The sequence below is a fragment of the Schistocerca piceifrons genome, chromosome X (assembly GCF_021461385.2).
Source record: "Schistocerca piceifrons isolate TAMUIC-IGC-003096 chromosome X, iqSchPice1.1, whole genome shotgun sequence".
Lineage (NCBI taxonomy): Eukaryota > Metazoa > Arthropoda > Insecta > Orthoptera > Acrididae > Schistocerca > Schistocerca piceifrons.
This window is the reverse complement of record NC_060149.1, coordinates 911,465,055-911,482,899: the sequence shown is the minus strand read 5'-3', so window position 1 is coordinate 911,482,899 and position 17,845 is coordinate 911,465,055. Positions and strand designations below refer to the sequence as shown.

The window sequence follows — 17,845 nt, the reverse complement described above, 5'->3', positions numbered from 1 at the left end:
TCATATTGAACTCCCCCCCCACCCCCCCCCCCCCCCCCAACCCCCCCCCCCCCCAAACTTCCACATACTTCCCAAAACACCCTCCTAATGCCTATTATGGTTGTTTACCATACTTCCACTGACAGGATTTTCATAATCTATCTTGTTGTAGTAAGGTCAACAACCTCTTCCTTAACCATTTTTTGCACAGTTCCTAACCAATTTTGTCACTGTTGCTCTAGCTTTCTTATACATCAAATTCACCATATTTTATGCCTTGCTGTCATCAAACATTATCATATTTTCTCCTCCTACCTCCCAGATCAAATCAGATCCAAAGCTCGTCTCATCCCTTGTAGATATGACAAATTATTCGTTCACCCACAAATGTGTATTACACAAAACTGTCCCAAAAGAACTAGTACTTTAATGCATACTATGACTGGGAATGGGAATTAGTTCAGCATAGACAAACTTTTCCATCTAAGGGGATAAGAGTGTATTCTCTTCAAAAGCCATTCACGAGTATAGAGCTACACCTTCCTGTCAATTACACATAATAACAGAGACAGAGGTAAGATGGTTTGACTGTCAAAGTGGTCTACTTACTTCGCAAGCGCTCTGACTCATCACTATGATGACGAGAAGCTGCTACTTCCACTTGGAGCTTTTCCTCCAGTTTATGAACTTCCAGTTGCAGCTGATCTCTTGCAAATGTCAGTCGCTTTATAGTTTCATGTAACTTTCCCACAGTGTCAGATTTATTTTCAGCCATGAACTGATACACCTGAATAAATTGGCAAAAATAAAAACCCATCATTATGTTACATATTCAGCTGAAAGCAAAGACATTGTAGGAGAAAGAACATTGAACAAGAATTAACACACAACACACATTTTCAGGTTGTAGCAACCTTTCACTGACATAAATTCATGAATTTATATGCACCTTGTCAAAGATAAATATGATTATATATTTTAAACAGCTAAGAATGTACACTGCCTTCTTTTCTCCATCTCGTATTTGCCATTGTTTATCACCAACTTTGGCCAAAACAAATGTGGTTTTGTTCAAACAAGATATCCTATTACATGATGGGGGAATACTGGTGTGTATGACAACTTTAAAAACAACACATGAATATTACCACAATGAGCAGAATGTGGCTGCTAATGATACGTGGCTCATGCATTGAAACCCAGAAATTTTATCTGGTACTGAGCACCGAGGGTTTCGAATCCGCGCCAGACGGCACAGAATTCTATGATCACTAGAGGTCTCTGCAGCAGTCGCGCCTTAAGCCATGGCTGCGCGCGCTCCTGGCCCTGAGTCTAACGTGTGAGAGCCACTGTGGAGCACATGGTCCCAGCAGCCAATAGCGACATACCCTGTTGTGTATTTAGGTGGCTGCCTCTCACTCAGTGAAGCAGTCCGGTATTCGCGTTGAGTCAGTTGATATCTCTTTTTACAGACATTGTTTTTACGTTGCTTGTGCTTACTTCCCATTTACGGAGTGGACGTTGTTTTGATTTTGTGAGGTTATCTCTTGTGACCCCCATTGCTTAATACTTTGTTGTAGATCTTGGTGTCTTGTTCGGTTGTCTGTTGTCCTTCCATTTCCGTTCGTCCGTCTTGTTTGTTCACGGGCCGCTCCCCATTTGATCCCGCCGCGTTTCGTTTGCGGCAAACCCACGGCCCTTTCCTGTTGTGGTTACAACATTTTAAGTGTGGCAAAGATACTATATGAGTAAAGATGATGCAAAGTCTCAGCCAGGCAACTGTGACATGGTGAATTTTTATGGACATTTATGAACAACTATAAAATCAGAAAATGACTACTACCAACAAACAAATCAGTCAAAAGAGAGAGCAGAATACAACCTAGCTTCAGATACACTTTCAAATATAATCACATTGAAAACTTTCACTGCAAACTATCTGAAATTGTCTATGTGAAAGTACTATCAGTGCACATAGGTACATGGTGTGTGTGAGCCAATAAACCATAATGCAGCAGTGTTCAAACAGAAAGGAACATACCTGATGTAGGCGTGATGTAGAATGACCTATTACACTATTCCCTGATGAGACATGATTAATAACAAATCTGACAGTTCATACGTTTACATCCAAATCATAACAAATTAAATACAGTTTGCACTTTCAGTCACTATTTACTAAACAAAGTAACATAGCATGCCTTGGGCAGCAGGCTGCATTTCTCTGACAGTTTGTTCTAGTCTTAGTATCAATATTTATCTTCTTTCATGTCATTTTGCAAAGGTCAGGGAGAGTTAAAATTTTGCATCTGCAGGAGGCCATTTATTATAACTCTGTCCACGTATTTCAGCATATAATCAAACACAGAGAATACCAAGACAAGATTTTTTCATTCCAATCTACACTACTACATGAAAACAAGATGCTATTTGATGTTGTTACCAAAAATATCAAAAAGTTTGTGACCAATTTACTTCACATTTTTAAACAATGCTCTGTCAATGGTTTTGCTGCTACGGGCCATGCTCCTTGCATTAAGTGTTGAGGTGGCTTTTGTTATGGCTGTACTGCTCACTACATGCTGGTACCTGTGTGTGGGGGGAGGGGGGAGGGAGCGGGAGAGAGGGAGGGAGACAGGGGGGGAGTGGGGGGGGCGGGGGGGGGAGTGGGGGGGACGGGGCGAGCGAGAGGGACGGGGGGAGGGATGGGAGATAGGGAGGGAGGGATGGGGAGATAGGGGAGGGATGGAGGGGGAGATAGGGAGGGAGGGAGGGATGGGGAGATAGGGAGGGATGGAGGGGGAGATAGGGAGGGAGGGAGGGAGGGGGAGATAGGGAGGGAGGGAGGGAGGGGGAGATGGGGTGGGAGGGAGGGAGGGGGAGATGGGGTGGGAGGGAGGGAGGGGGAGATGGGGTGGGAGGGAGGGAGGGGGAGGGAGGAGATAGGGAGGGAGGGAGGGATAGGGAGGGAGGGAGGGAGGGAGGGGGAGATAGGGAGGGAGGGAGGGAGGGGGAGATAGAGAGGGAGGGAGGGAGGGAGGGAGGGGGAGATAGGGAGGGAGGGAGGGAGGGAGGGGGAGATAGGGAGGGAGGGAGGGAGGGAGGGGGAGATAGGGAGGGAGGGAGGGAGGGAGGGGGAGATAGAGAGGGAGGGAGGGAGGGAGGGGGAGATAGAGAGGGAGGGAGGGAGGGAGGGGGAGATAGGGGAGGGAGGGAGGGAGGGAGGGGGAGATAGGGAGGGAGGGAGGGAGGGGGAGATAGGGAGGGAGGGAGGGAGGGAGGGAGGGGGAGATAGGGAGGGAGGGAGGGAGGGGGAGATAGGGAGGGAGGGAGGGGGAGATAGGGAGGGAGGGAGGGGGAGATAGGGAGGGAGGGGGAGGGGGAGATAGGGAGGGAGAGGGAGGGGGAGATAGGGAGGGAGAGGGAGGGGGAGATAGGGAGGGAGGGGGAGATAGGGAGGGAGGGAGGGGGAGATAGGGAGGGAGGGAGGGGGAGATAGGGAGGGAGGGAGGGGGAGATAGGGAGGGAGGGAGGGGGAGATAGGGAGGGAGGGAGGGGGAGATAGGGAGGGAGGGAGGGGGAGATAGGGAGGGGAGGGAGGGGGAGATAGGGAGGGAGGGAGGGAGGGGGGAGATAGGGAGGGAGGGAGGGGGAGATAGGGAGGGAGGGAGGGGGGGGGAGATAGGGAGGGAGGGGGAGATAGGGAGGGAGGGAGGGGGAGATAGGGAGGGAGGGGGAGATAGGGGAGGGGGAGGGGGAGATAGGGAGGGTGGGGGAGGGAGGGAGGGTGGGGGAGATGGGGAGGGAGGGAGGGAGGGGGAGATAGGGAGGGTGGGGGAGATAGGGAGGGAGGGGGAGAGAGGGAGGGGGAGAGAGGGAGGGGGAGCATTCCAGCCAACATAAAATACTAATCACCAATTTTTCAAAAACTATTAGGTAAAAAATTGGATCTTTGCATGACTTACAGTTTGTTATCTTGCTTGATATGGGACTGGATTACTTTTTGCTATATACATTAGTTACCATGCTGTGTCACATTAAGCAAAAACATTGTGCGATATCAAAGATTTTGCAGAAGTGAAAACGCACTACATAAACTTTGTATATGGTTGATTTTAGCTCACACGTTGCAGTGAATAAAATATAGATAATATACTGACATTTTATTTAAATTTGGGGATCAGAACAATCTCATTTGTCTCAAGTTATTGGGTTTTATATCCGAAAGACTGTAGCGCATGATGCGCTCATCGAAGCTTTTCAGACTGTTGATGACTACCCTGCATATTCTTTCCCCTTAAATAAAATTTTAAATGCAATTTATACACAGATAATTTTAAAACTGAGACAGCCCACACCTAAAGTAATTATACATAACTGATTGACCATTCATACAGTATAAGACAGGCATTTACAAATAGATTTTAAAGCTCTTAAAATAGAAAACTGAATGACAAGTTCAATAGCCCACATATGGCATAGCATTGTAAATGAGCAAAGAGAATGGAGAGAATGGATAGAGACGGTGTAGGAGTAAGAAATTAAGATGTATATTCAGTTCCAATACGTAATTAGCTACTGCAAAGAATTGCCGGGTTTGCTAGTGTTTGTGTACTATCCACAGATCTACTATCAGTTTGCTAGTGTTTGTATACAATCCCCAGATCTATTATCAATCACCATTGGTGAAAATTTTGATTTCCTCAAATAAATCATTTCTGTGGTCTTCACCAGTGGTAGGCTTTCTGGTAGACTTGTTACCTGTAGGTTCAATCAACATGTAAGTATTACATACATGCTTCGTGAACTCAAATGGGAATCCCTGTAGGTAAGATGGTGTTCTTTATGCTTTAAGCTAGCTTTGAAGATACAGGGAAGAGATCCATACCATCACATTGAACCATAGGCAGATGGCATTGGTGATTCTCATTTTTTGTGGATAACAATGATAATCCTATCAGATTGAGAATATATTTGGAATGCTGTTGTCAGCACTCTCCCTGACATTCAGTCTCGCTGTGTGTAGGTGACACCGCAATCTACATTGCAATCAAAAAGTTTCAGTTTGTGGGCATTGTTGCAGTGTATACACCTTAGTGCGACTTTGATGTGGGTATATAACAGTGACCTCTATATAAACTGGATGTAGAAGTCTGGTCTCCTGAATATAGAACTGCAGCGCGTCTGCAAATCACGTGCTGTGCGTCGTCCGCCATATCTTAGTTTGGCAAACAAATTTCCATTGGTCTGCATGTGACAAAGAATTGCAGACTGATTTCTTGTTTTGAACTTTATGTCAAAATATGATGTAATAGGCTGATGAGGGAGTGGAATTGAAAAGTATTTTCTTTTCGTGTTCTAGTGACATTTCCTAGCAGCCATGTTGTAGTTTGGCAAGAAACGAAATATGAGCATCTATGACTGGCACGATCAGATAGCTGAAGTTCAACATCCAGGTAGTATAGAGATCACTGGTATATAAACACCAATATGAGGCCATGAGATTAGTGCAACATTTTGCTGTTATTCTTTTCTTGGCTGCTGAAGGTCAAACGCCACTAGACATCCATCAGAAAAATGGAGAATGACTTAAAAACAATCATGAGAATGGAGAATGACTGTTAAAATAATTGTACAATGGGTGCTTTGTACTTCATGATAATGCATGTCCCCATGTTAGAAACATCATAATGCAGAAGTTAAGCCAACTGAAGTAGGAGACACTTTAGTACCCCCTCATCCCTCTAGTCCTTATCTCTTCTCATGTCATTCTCATGCCTTTAGTCAAAGGCCTTGAAAGGTCTAAGAAAAGAATTACTGTCTGACGAGTATGTCAGGCAGGCAGTTACAGACTTTTTTTATGCAGCAGGACAGTGATTTACCAAATGGATATTTTCGATCAGGTGCATCAGTTGGATAATTGCCTCAATGCTCATGACGATTTTTGCCTGATTTGTATACTGATTCTGGATTGTACGATCTTTGAATGGAAACTTTTTCATCAGCCCTTATACTACTGCTAAACAATAATTGTACATTCATCAATGAATTACATGATGTTTATGGCGAGGATGGTCACACAAATGAACCACTGACAACTGTTATAGGGGTTGAAAGTGTGTTACAGATAATAGAAGGCTGCTTTAAAAGAGTAATAAGAATTTGAAGAGGTGTAGGTACCTTTTAACAGTGAGCCATCGATGACATCAATGACAGAGTGCATTACAGTTCAATCTGGTACTGTAAGACAATCTGCTGGCATTAGCTTACACAGATACACTTGCATAAAATTCTGAATTAAGTGCAGTGAGAGCTTTCCACTGGCAGAGTCTGCAGTCACAAATACAGTCTACATATGTCTTAATCACCTATCATCAAAATTTTTTAGGGTACAAAATATTTGGCACTCTCTATAGAAAGCTGTTCTTTCTGCACTTATCAAGGAGTGAAAGCCAGTGCATTAATATTAAAGTGAGACACAAATAAATCCTCATCCATTGTCTAATGGAAAATCTGGTATAGACTAAGAACAATAACTCATCACACCTACCAGCCACCAGCACCACCTCCATTTTGATAGCTGCCACCCATTCCACACCAAGAAGTCCCTTCCATACAGTCTACTCATGTATGGCTGTCACATCTGCAGTGACAAGCATTCCCTCTCCAAATATGCCAAGAATCTTCGCAGATCAAAATTACCCTCCACATTTACACATACGTCTACATCTACACACATACTCCACAAGCCACCACAAGGTGCATGGTCGAATGTATCCTGTACCACTCACAAATTGAGGGAAAAATGAGTATCTGTATGCTGTGTATGAGGCCTAAGTTATTGTACTTTATCTTTGTGGTATGTATGTTGGCAGCATTTAGTTGCTACAGAATTGTGGAATGGTGGGACAATATGCTATATAGGTAAAAAGGTGACATGTTCACAGTGAAATGGAAGGACGATAGGGGTATGTTCACTGCTCTTAATGTATATAGCATACAAAACCAAATCGCAGATATGCTGAAGCCACTTGATATATCAAATTATTGTGTATGCTTTCAGTGCACTGTCGTTCAAAGTGTAACTGTCAAACTGTTGAAACTGTGTATTTATTTGCTGCTGATGGAAGTACTGTATGCATTTTCAGTGCAAATTAAATACGGCTGAAATCAATGAAGATGACGTGTAAGTACTTTCACCTTTACAAAGTTTAATTAAGTCACTTTCTGCTGCACATTGTAGCTAAATTTTACATCTACATACATACTCTGCAAGCCACCATATGGTGCAGGAGGTCCTTATGAGAAATGTGCTAGAATTGTTACGCATACAGCTTCAAATACCAGTTCTCTAAATTTTCTCAATAGTGTTCCTCGAAAAGAACTCCGCCTTCCCTCCAGGGATTTCCTTTTGAATTCCTGAAGCATCTCCATAACTGCATGTTGGTTGAACCTACCGGTAACAAATCTAGCAGCCTGCCACTGAATTGTTTCGATATCTTCTTTCAGTCAGACCTGCTGTCGATCCCAAACACTCAAGCAGTACTCAAGAATAGGTTGCACTAGCATCCAATATGCTGTCTTCTTTACAGAACTACACTTTCCTAAAATTCTTCAAATAAACCAAAGTTGACCATTCGTCTCCCCCTACCACAATTCTCACATGCTCATTCCACTTCATATCACTTGGCAAAGTTACGCCCAGATATTTAAACGGTGTGACAGTGACAAACAGGACACTATTAATGCTGCAACTGAACATTACGGGTTTGTTTTTCCTACACATCTGCATTAACTTACATTTTTCTACATTTAGAGCCAACTGCCATTCCATCACACCAACTACAAATTTTGTCTAAGTCATCTTGTATCTTCCTACAGTCACTTAACTTCAACACCTTACTATACACCACAGCACCATGAGCAAACAACTGCACATTTCTGCCCATCCTGCCTGCCAAATCAAAGTCACTGTGCCCGGGTGGCGTAGTGTTCAGTGCATCTGCCTCATGAGCAGCAGACCTGGGTTCGAATCCTGGCCCTGGTATAAATTTCCATTCATTGCTTCAGTCTGCATATAGACTTCATAGATGTTAGAGACTCTGAAACGTCTTTGGAACCATACAATTTCATTTGATCTTCACATACTCATCGACTGGCCACAAAGTTATTGTGCATGTGTGATGTAGTGCAGTCTTTTATTACTCAAACTTTGTATCAGTTCCAACATTTTACCTTTTTTTAAAATACTTATAGTAATTGCATCGTTGTTGACATCAACATCATAATAATCGTATCACCACCATCTATCCATAACATGTAATAGTGACCTAGGTGCATACATCTTAACAATGCCCACACTCCATTCTTCACCATCCAGAGCCCCTATTCCCTCCTTACTTACCACCCTATAAATCATTACTATAAAACAGAAAACTGACCATGCCATCACAGCTATGTGTGGAAGCTTCCAGAAATGCTTACGATAATTTCGGAAAGGATAAGATGATTTGTCCACCTCTGTACATGATCTGTTTAGCCTGATAACAGTGATACATAGATGAAACTAACTAGCTGAGATGAAATCAAATAATAGTTCCTTCCTAGAGTTAACAGTCAAGGCAGAATTGTCATTTTATTCTTTGTAAAATGTTTATAGACAATTCCTCTAGTGTCCTCTATCACACAGTAAACTGTATTATAGTGTTTTTCCACAAAATGACGACTTCCAGAAGCACCTTGTCTAACCACTATGGCAAGAGGGGTAAGAGTAACAATCAGGAGAAAAATAACTTCAGACTTACTGCAATGATCAAGACTAGTATAAAGCATTCTCAGTTTATGCGCCACATCAAACGTTGAGCTGTCGACCAAAATCCTTCATCATCTTCGACAGGAAAAACTGATTGTTGTGGCTGGCTTTGTGATACCCTTTATTGCTCATGGACTGTGACTGATTGATATACATCGTCATTATATCATGCTGTTAAGAGATATAAGGGCTGCTGAACAACGACCCGAGACTTATTTTTTCCTGTAGCTTAAATGATAGTTTCCTATCTGTACCATGAAAATTTGAAAATTGTGGGTTTTTATGTATAATGTCCATAGTCAGCAGCACTCTCATGTCAGTAGGTTGGTACTGACACACTATTTGTTAGATGCTCTTTGCATTTCGCATATCAAACAATGGAGGTGGTGTGAGAGGAGCAGTTTGACACAATAAAATTCTGTATTTATTTCAACCATGCAGCCACTGAAATTGATTAAAATCTGCAGCAAGCATATAGTGAAGATGCACTACTTTGTGCAACAGCACTTAGGAGGTTCATGGACTTCAAAGAAGACTGGCTTGCCCGTGTCAAGCAAGATGGGCCGAGAGGTTCGGCTTCTGCTGTGACTGAAGTCAACATCGCAGCTGCTGTGTTTATTCACAACAATTGGCAGGTAATATTACATAGCCTCAGTTTGGTGTTAGCAATTTCATACTGCACTGTATTTACGACTATGCAAGATCATCTCCAAATTACCTGTGTTTGTGCCTATTGGATGCCACACCTGTTGACTCCCGAACAAAAGAATGTCCAAATAGACACAAGTAGTGAGAGGCTGCATCTCTTTGCTGATGGAGGGGATACATTTCTGGATAAAGTTTTCACTGGTGATGAGTCATGGCTGCATCATTATGATCCTGAAGCAAAACTAGCCAGCACAGTGTGGAAATCACCATGTTCTCCAACACCAAAAATGACGGAACTCATTCCATGTGCAGGGGAAGTGACGATGATCTCATTTTTTGACTCTCATTGAATGATTTACCAGCATACAGTTCCCCCACACACTACTGTTACAGCAGCATACTAGATGTTAATATTGGCTAAATGAAATAAACAAGGCAAGGAAATGACCAAAACTTTCTGAGACTGTATGGAAACTTCATCACAACAATGCACTAGGTCATATCACAAATCAAGTTATGCAACTTCTGGCTCAATTTGACATTACACGTGTACTGTGCCTGCCTTATGGCCCTGATCTAACATTCTGCACTTTTTTTTTATTCCCACGACTGAAGGTAAAACATTGGGGCATTTGATTTGAGAACTCTGAAGCAGTGCTCAAGATAAGTAAGGTGATTCTCAAGGAACTGAGAAAGAATAACCTGTACCATGTGTTCAGGAACTGGCAGAGGCTTTAAAAAGGCATCAAGTTGGAGGTTAGTATTTTGAAAATGATCATGTAAACATTGAAATGGAGTAAGAAACATATAAGGGGGAACATTTGTCTCAGTCGCTGTTGATCAGCCTTCATAGTTTCATGTCTGCACAGGTGGTGTCACATGGGAACAGTGCATTGAGAAGACAGAAAAACGTACTGAAATGTTTACAACCCTGAGAGTGCAGAGGTGCCACAAGTGCTGACTTGAACACAATCTCTGGCAGCATGACATAATGACAACATAACTCTAAGCAATCGCAAGCTGTCTATGCACTACAAATGGTCCTCACAACAGCAGCCATGACAGTCAGTTGCTCCCGGTTAGTACAATGAACTTCATTGACAGCTTGATATTTTACCCAGATCTGATGTGAAAAGTTATGTAAGAATTTTTCGTACGATGTCACCACAAGAAACTTCAATCCCAAAAATCAAGAAAATCAAGACTGGAAGAGTGCAGAAAGTTGAAATAAGTAGTTCTCGTAACATGCAAAGATCAGCACATTCCTCCAACTGGGGAACTATCAAGAATGGGGTTCCACAAGGGTCAGTCTTGGGTCCTTTGTTGTTCTTATTATATATTAATGACTTGCCATTCTATATTCATGAAGAGGCAAAGTTAGTTCTCTTCGCTGATGATACAAGTATAGTAATCACACCTGAGAAACAAGAATTAACTGATGAAATTGTCAATACTGTCTTTCAGAAAATTACTAAGTGGTTCCTTGTAAATGGACTCTCACTGAATTTTGATAAGACACGGTACATACAGTTCCGTACAGTGAATGGTATGACGCCATTAATAAATATTGACCTTAATCAGAAGCATATAGCTAAGGTAGAATATTCCAAATTTTAAGGTATGTCCATTGATGAGAGATTAAATTGGAAGAAACACATTGATGATCTGCTGAAACGTTTGAGTTCAGCTACTTATGCAATAAGGGTCATTGCAAATTTTGGTGATAAACATCTTAGTAAATTAGTTTACTACGCCTATTTTCACTCATTGCTTTCATATGGCATCATATTTTGGGGTAATTCATCACTGAGGAATAAAGTATTTATTGCACAAAAGCGTGTAATCAGAATAATAGCTGGAGTCCACCCAAGATCATCCTGCAGACATTTATTTAAGGATCTAGGGATATTCACAGTAGCTTCTCAGTATGTATACTCTCTTATGAAATTTGTTATTAACAACCAAACCCAACTCAAAAGTAATAGCAGTGTGCATAACTACAATACTAGGAGAAAGGACGATCTTCACTATTCAAGATTAAATCTAACTTTGGCACAGAAAGGGGTGAATTATACTGGCACTAAAGTCTTTGGTCACTTACCAAATAGTATCAAAAGTCTGACAGATAACCAACAAGTATTTAAGAAGAAATTAAAAGAATTTCTGAATGACAACTCCTTCTACTCCATAGAGGAATTTTTAGATATAAATTAAGAAAAAAAGAGAAAAAAAAAACACAAAAATATTAAAAAAATAAAAAATAAAAAAAAATAAAAATAAAAAATAAAGAAAAACAAAAAACACAAAAAAATAAAGTTGTTATATTAACTTAAGTATGTTGTTAAATTAACCTAATTATGTCATGTATTGGAAAATTCGACTCGTTCCACATCATTACGAAATATCGTATTCATGATCCATGGAACTAGTATTAATCTAATCTAATCTAATCAAGACTACTACGCCTCATTGCCACCCCTCCCCCCTCGTTGCACTTCACATTTTTATACGATTGTCTACTTATTCCCAAAAAGTTTCCAAATTTAGTACTGACAGTATCGTATCAATGAGACGCGCCACGGTAGCCAAGAGTGCTAATGCGCTGCTTCCTGGACTCTGGTAGGTGCGTCAGCCAGCCTGGATGTGGGTTTTGGGAGTTTTCCACATCCCATTAGGTGAGTACCGGGCTGGTCCCCATGTTTCACCTCAGTTACACTACTCACAAACATCTGAAAACGTTCACACTATTCCATGACTTACACTATACGGAGACAGCTGGGGTACACTAATTCCGTCCCGGGGTTTGGGGTGGCGGCAGGAAGGGCATCCAGCCACTCTCTGCAACTAACAGTGCCAAATCAATAGTAACAAGGCTGACCCCACATCGAAGCGGGACAAAAGGTCTAAAGAAAGAAAGAAATAATCTTATCAATGACCAAAATTATGAGTCATATGTTGGGAGAGGGGAAACACTGTTGGCATTATTTTTAGCCCATTTTGACATCTTTTCTTACCTACATCTGTGGGTTGTTATGCTCAAAATGAATATATATTTTAGCATGATTGTTTCAGCAAAAGTATCACGAGATGTGATGTAGGTGAATAAAATATATAAGTTTTATTCATAAAATTTGCAATGGTTTGAAATATTGTGTTATTACAGAAAATCAGGAAGCGATCAGTGCTATTTTAATGCCAATGCTAAAAAAAATGAGCAACAAACACATGGCATAAGAACTGGTACAGCATTGCTAACACGATTATGTCCCCATTGCCGTTTGTCATAGCTTAAGGTACACATGTACGTGCAGTCTGCAAGACTTGCCCCCACCTGGTCTATGCAGTAGTTCCTTGATGTCATCGCCAGATATTCGTTGTATTACAGAATGACATCCAGCCTTAGTCTGGAAATATTTTTATGAAGCGACATAGCAATGAAGTACAATGCTTCATTTTCTTTAAACGATGACATTTCTATGCAATAATAATAGAGGAAGGAAATTATGGGAACAGAAATAAATTAAAAACTTAACAACAATTCATTCATAGAATACAAAATCAACAGAAAGTAGGTGATCTGCTGCATGTCTGTATAATAGTGTAAGATACCTTTATCTACTTGTAGCCCTCGAAAACAGATGAATTAACACAAAAAACCGAGTTCTTAAACCTCAGTTTTTACCGTTTAGCACTGACTATTCATAATGCCCAAAGGGTGGTATGATTCCCGGGAACAAAATGATTTTTTAGTAGACGTTCAAAAAATTAGAATCATTAGGAGAATACTGGTGATTTTTTTTAGTATTCAACCACTTATCACTTTTCGAGAAAAACAGCAAATGGTGTACACACTAAGTTATCTTTTACTTGCCTATTTAATGTAGAGATAGAGGAGGAGACTAGTGTTTAATGTCCCATTGGCAATCAGGTCATTAGAGACAGAGCACAAGCTCGGATTAAGGAAGGATGAAGAAGGAAAGTGGATGTCCCCTTTCGAAGGAACCATCCCAGCCTTCGCCTTCAGCAATTTATGGCAAACATGGAAAACCAAAATCAGGATGGCCAGATGTGGGTTTGAGTCACATCAAGAACCTCAAAATTCAACAGTCAAACAGTGGGATAAACATCTACGCAAGTCAATATTACAGCTTTTCCCCTATATAACAATGTACATCAAAATTCTGATACAAAACAAAGAGACAGGTTTTCCTTTCACTCCTGTATCTTCAACATTTCTTCATTTGAGAGAATAAAAAAGTAAACCCAAATAACTAACTATAGCTGTCTCTTAACCCCACTTACACAATTTGAGCAATATTTGGCTCCAGAAAAACTAGAATAGCACCTCTCTCAAAGATTTGCAAGTCGAAAGGACAACACACACTGCCATCACAAACACTGAGCTTTTTAATCATATTGAAGAGTGAAAAGCACACGAATTGGAGTTTTCCTATTAGAATTTGTCACACTCTATTAGGCCATCATCAGATAAGAATCTTTAGTTTTTGGGGCTCTGTACATTGCCACAATAGCATAATTATGAGTATTAGCATTTATTAAGCAGAAAGGCATGATAAGCCAAAGATAGATCCCTAAGATGCACTCACTAGTGGAAGAGCAGCAGTTTGTGTGATTTTCAGTTTTAACTTGTTCTACCATGGAGCAATAAAAAAAAACTCATAAACATCTCAAATAGAGTTATTCTTCCGTAAAATAAGATAAATAACACTACATGTTCAATGTTGGTTGTTTTTACCCAAGGATGGATGGAAACTAATGAATACAAAAATATCTAGAAGTGCTGATGTAGAACAGAACTGGAGCTCACCTGATGTTGCTGCTGAAGAATAGTCGCCTCTTCCGTTAAGCTCTTTACTTTCTGCTGAACATTTTCAAGTTCCTTCTGATACAGTAATACTTGTTCCTCAGCAGACTGTGCTTTATTCCGTGCTTCACTCAGCAGTTCTTCAATTAAAACATCAAAAGACATTAATATTAAGAATTCACTAATTATCACAGAACAATGCCTCAAGAAATATGAAGTTTGGTGAAAAAGCTTTGTCACTGGTTCCCTTGTATGTTATTAAATAGAAACATTTTCTGTTAAGTTTCACGGAAAATTTGTCGAATCACAAATGAACAAAGTGACAATGCAAAGTCAACAAAACCAGAGAAAACAATAATTTCCAAGAATTCATATTTTCATCTTTTTTTAGGGCAGGGGATGGTTTAGTAAAAACAAAGTGCCAGTAAAGGCAATAAAAGCAAAAAACAGAACAAAGGGAAAAAATGACAAAAAATAATTAGACATGAATTATAAACACAAAGCACAAAAAGGTCATGCAAAAACAAAAGCAGGCAGAGAGAGAGAGAGAGAGAGAGAGAGAGAGAGAGAGAGAGAGAGATGATGGGGAGGGGGGGAGTAAGGGAGAGGCACAGATGGCCAGACAGGGTGGAGCAGTGAGGGGGAGGGCCAGTGGGAGGGCAGGGGAGAATGACAGAGAAAGGATGAGAGGAGGGGAGCGACACAGAAAAGGTGATCAGAAGGAAGAGAGAGAGAGAGAGAGAGAGAGAGAGAGAGAGAGAGAGAGAGAGGGGGGGGGGAGATCAGGCAGGGCAGGGGGAGGGAGATAGGAAGGCAGGTGACACAGGGGAAGGAAGAGGGGCTAGCAGGGCAGATGGAGGGAGAGAAAGGCCGGCGTGTTTTAAATGGTGGGGTGGCAGGCAGTGAGTTTGGGCCAGGGGCGCTGTCAAGGAAGGAAGGAAGATTAGGCATAATGTCCCATCAACAACGAGATCATTATAGATGGAGCCAAAACTCAGAATGTTTAATTGATGGAGAAGGAAACTGGCTACACCCTTTTAAAGAAACCACTTCAAATTTACCGGAAGCAATTTAGAAAAGCCACAGGAAACCTAAATGTGTATAGTCAGATGGGATTTAAATAGTTATCCTTCCAAATGAGAGTCCAGTATGCTAACCACTGCAATATTTTGCTTGGTGTGGAGGGTAGTGGATTGTTTGGTGAGGTCGGGGGCCATGAGGAATGTGGTGGAACACAGGGCTGTGAGGGGCAGGCGAGAACCTGATGAGGGGTAGCGGTGTAAGGCAAAGAGGCTTAGGTTGAAGGAGGAATGGCGTGATAAGGAGAGGTGGGGGGGGGGGGGGTAGTAAAGAGAAAAAATTTTAACCTTCTGTACAGAAGGGAGGAAATTCAGTTACCAATTCAATTGAACTGGTAGTGTGCTCCGATTACCACCACCACATTTTTCAACACTAGTAAATCAATTTTAAGCCTTGTTACCATGAAGTGTATTTAAGATGGATCAGTTTACACTGTTTCATAAAGTGACTGCCCATGGCTTTAACATTTTGAGTGCTTGGACGTTATTTTAATCTAATTCACTCAATGATCAATAGTTTCGTAAAATTACTTTCATTTGGCACCTTCCATATTCACTATATTTTAACCTTCTATCTCCTATATGTACTTTCTTCACCTAAATACTGCTACTCACATTCATTTCAACATGACTCAGTAAAGTTTTCATGTCTTTACATGAATGTGTTAGTTATATCTTGTTGGTCTGAAGTGTTTAAAGCCAGAAAAAGCCACATTGAACAAAATAACATCATGCATGAGTATTTTGCAAGCACAGAATGCAGTTATCAATAATTACATAAGCATTTTATCATCACAAATACTGAAACATAACCAAATGCAAACATTAATAAAAAGCTGAGCAATAAAAGTGCCAAGTCAAACCTTTCAAAACTACCACCATGCAGCAATACTGGTCAACCCACAATTGAGAAATCCACAGAGCTTCTACAAAAGAAATCCTACATGTTAATACACAAAGCAAGTAAATATTTCCAACAGAAAATATTAGAAAGATAAAAAAATATAAAAATGGATAATTACTGTTTGTAAATAAAACATGCCAATCACTGTGTTTATGTAAAGGACAGGGAGTGCTTAAAAAATCATCTTACTTAAATACATATTCTTATAAATGCATATCTTAAACAACCTTCCTGATCATCTTGCATGAGAAACAGTTTTTATTCTTTCCTCGTACTGTTTTTTCTGTGCCATAATTTAAAAATGATTTTCAAAAATGATCTTCACTACAGTTATTTAAATTATATCACAAAATAGTGCTTTGGACTGGAATACTTGGTTGTGAGGTAGTGGGGGTGGGAAGGAAAGGAGGGAGGGGGGAGAATGCATGCACACGTTTGTGTGTGTGTGTGTGTGTGTGTGTGTGTGTGTGTGTGTCACTGTGAAGGGGTGGGAGGAGGAGGAGGAGGAGGAGAAGAAGAGATTATCTGTTCCACAACTGCTGCTAATATTTTTCCTATGAAAAAAGATTTGCCATACAATTTTAACTTCAGGACATTTGCTGTGGTGGATCACTCTTGCTCATGTAAACAAACAACATGAACTCCAGCATGAGGGGCTAGCAACCTCAGCATCACTATGTAAGACAGCTATAATGTATATCAAAATAAATACTATATGCGCGATAGAGTAATAACTGTTTAAACATGGGGCAAACAGGAGAGCTGGAAATGAAACAACAAGAAAACGTGCACGGCTAATGATGTTGAGGATGAGTCATTACTTATCAAGTATAAGAGGTATTGAGCAGCAAATTGATGACCTGTGAAAGCAAGCATATTCCACACAGGTGTGACGACAAATATATTATCCTCCAGCATGGATATCTACTGCCTGACTATGCCTATGGCCAAATGCACAACCCAATTGTTGAAAATGTTATTGTACATAATGTGGGCACCTTTAAAATTAACCTACGCATATCTTGCCTACCATGTTCTCCTCACACCATGCCTCTTCCAAGGCCAAACCATACATCTAGTTGAAATCACTACTTGACTCAGTGAGGCTGCTGCACTAGGACTGTGCGACACTTATCACATTTGGTGACTAGTAAGCTACCATCATTTCATCAATTTAATGTAGGATTCATATATTATTGAGAAAAGATAGGCTGTGTCAATTTATAAGTTTATAAAATACCAAATGAAATATTTACACTGAGGTAACAAAAATCATGAGAAACCTCCACATAACACGTGGGACCTCCTTTTGTCCACCATAGGGCAGCAACTTACCATGTCATGGACTCAACACTTCATTGGATGTCCTCTGCAAGAATACTGAGCCACGCTACCTCTATAGCCATCCACAACTGCGAAATTGTTGCCAGTGAAGGCTTTTGCGCATGAACTGGCCTCTCTATCTCCCATAAATGCTTAATAGGATTCATGTGGAGTGATCTACGTGGGCAAACTGGTCACTCGAATTTACCAGAATGTTATCCAACCAATCACAAACATTTGTGGCCCAATGGCATGGTCCATTGTGATCCATAAAA

General features: G+C 40.8%; 1 protein-coding gene across 4 annotated transcripts in view; it reads right to left on the bottom strand.

Annotated features, from left to right (window-relative positions):
• The window catches only part of LOC124721874 (sarcolemmal membrane-associated protein-like), a 351,987-nt gene that overhangs the window by 71,190 nt on the left and 262,952 nt on the right, over positions 1–17,845 (bottom strand). For all 4 annotated transcript variants that reach the window (XR_007006401.1, XM_047247014.1, XM_047247016.1 and 1 more), the window contains 2 exons: positions 14,268–14,404; positions 589–766 (listed from right to left, as the gene is read on the bottom strand). Coding sequence is in view for 3 of the 4 variants with exons in the window: in XM_047247014.1 (XP_047102970.1) it covers positions 589–766; positions 14,268–14,404 (315 nt within the window). In the remaining variant the exon portion in view is untranslated. The remainder of the gene's footprint in view (positions 1–588; positions 767–14,267; positions 14,405–17,845) is intronic.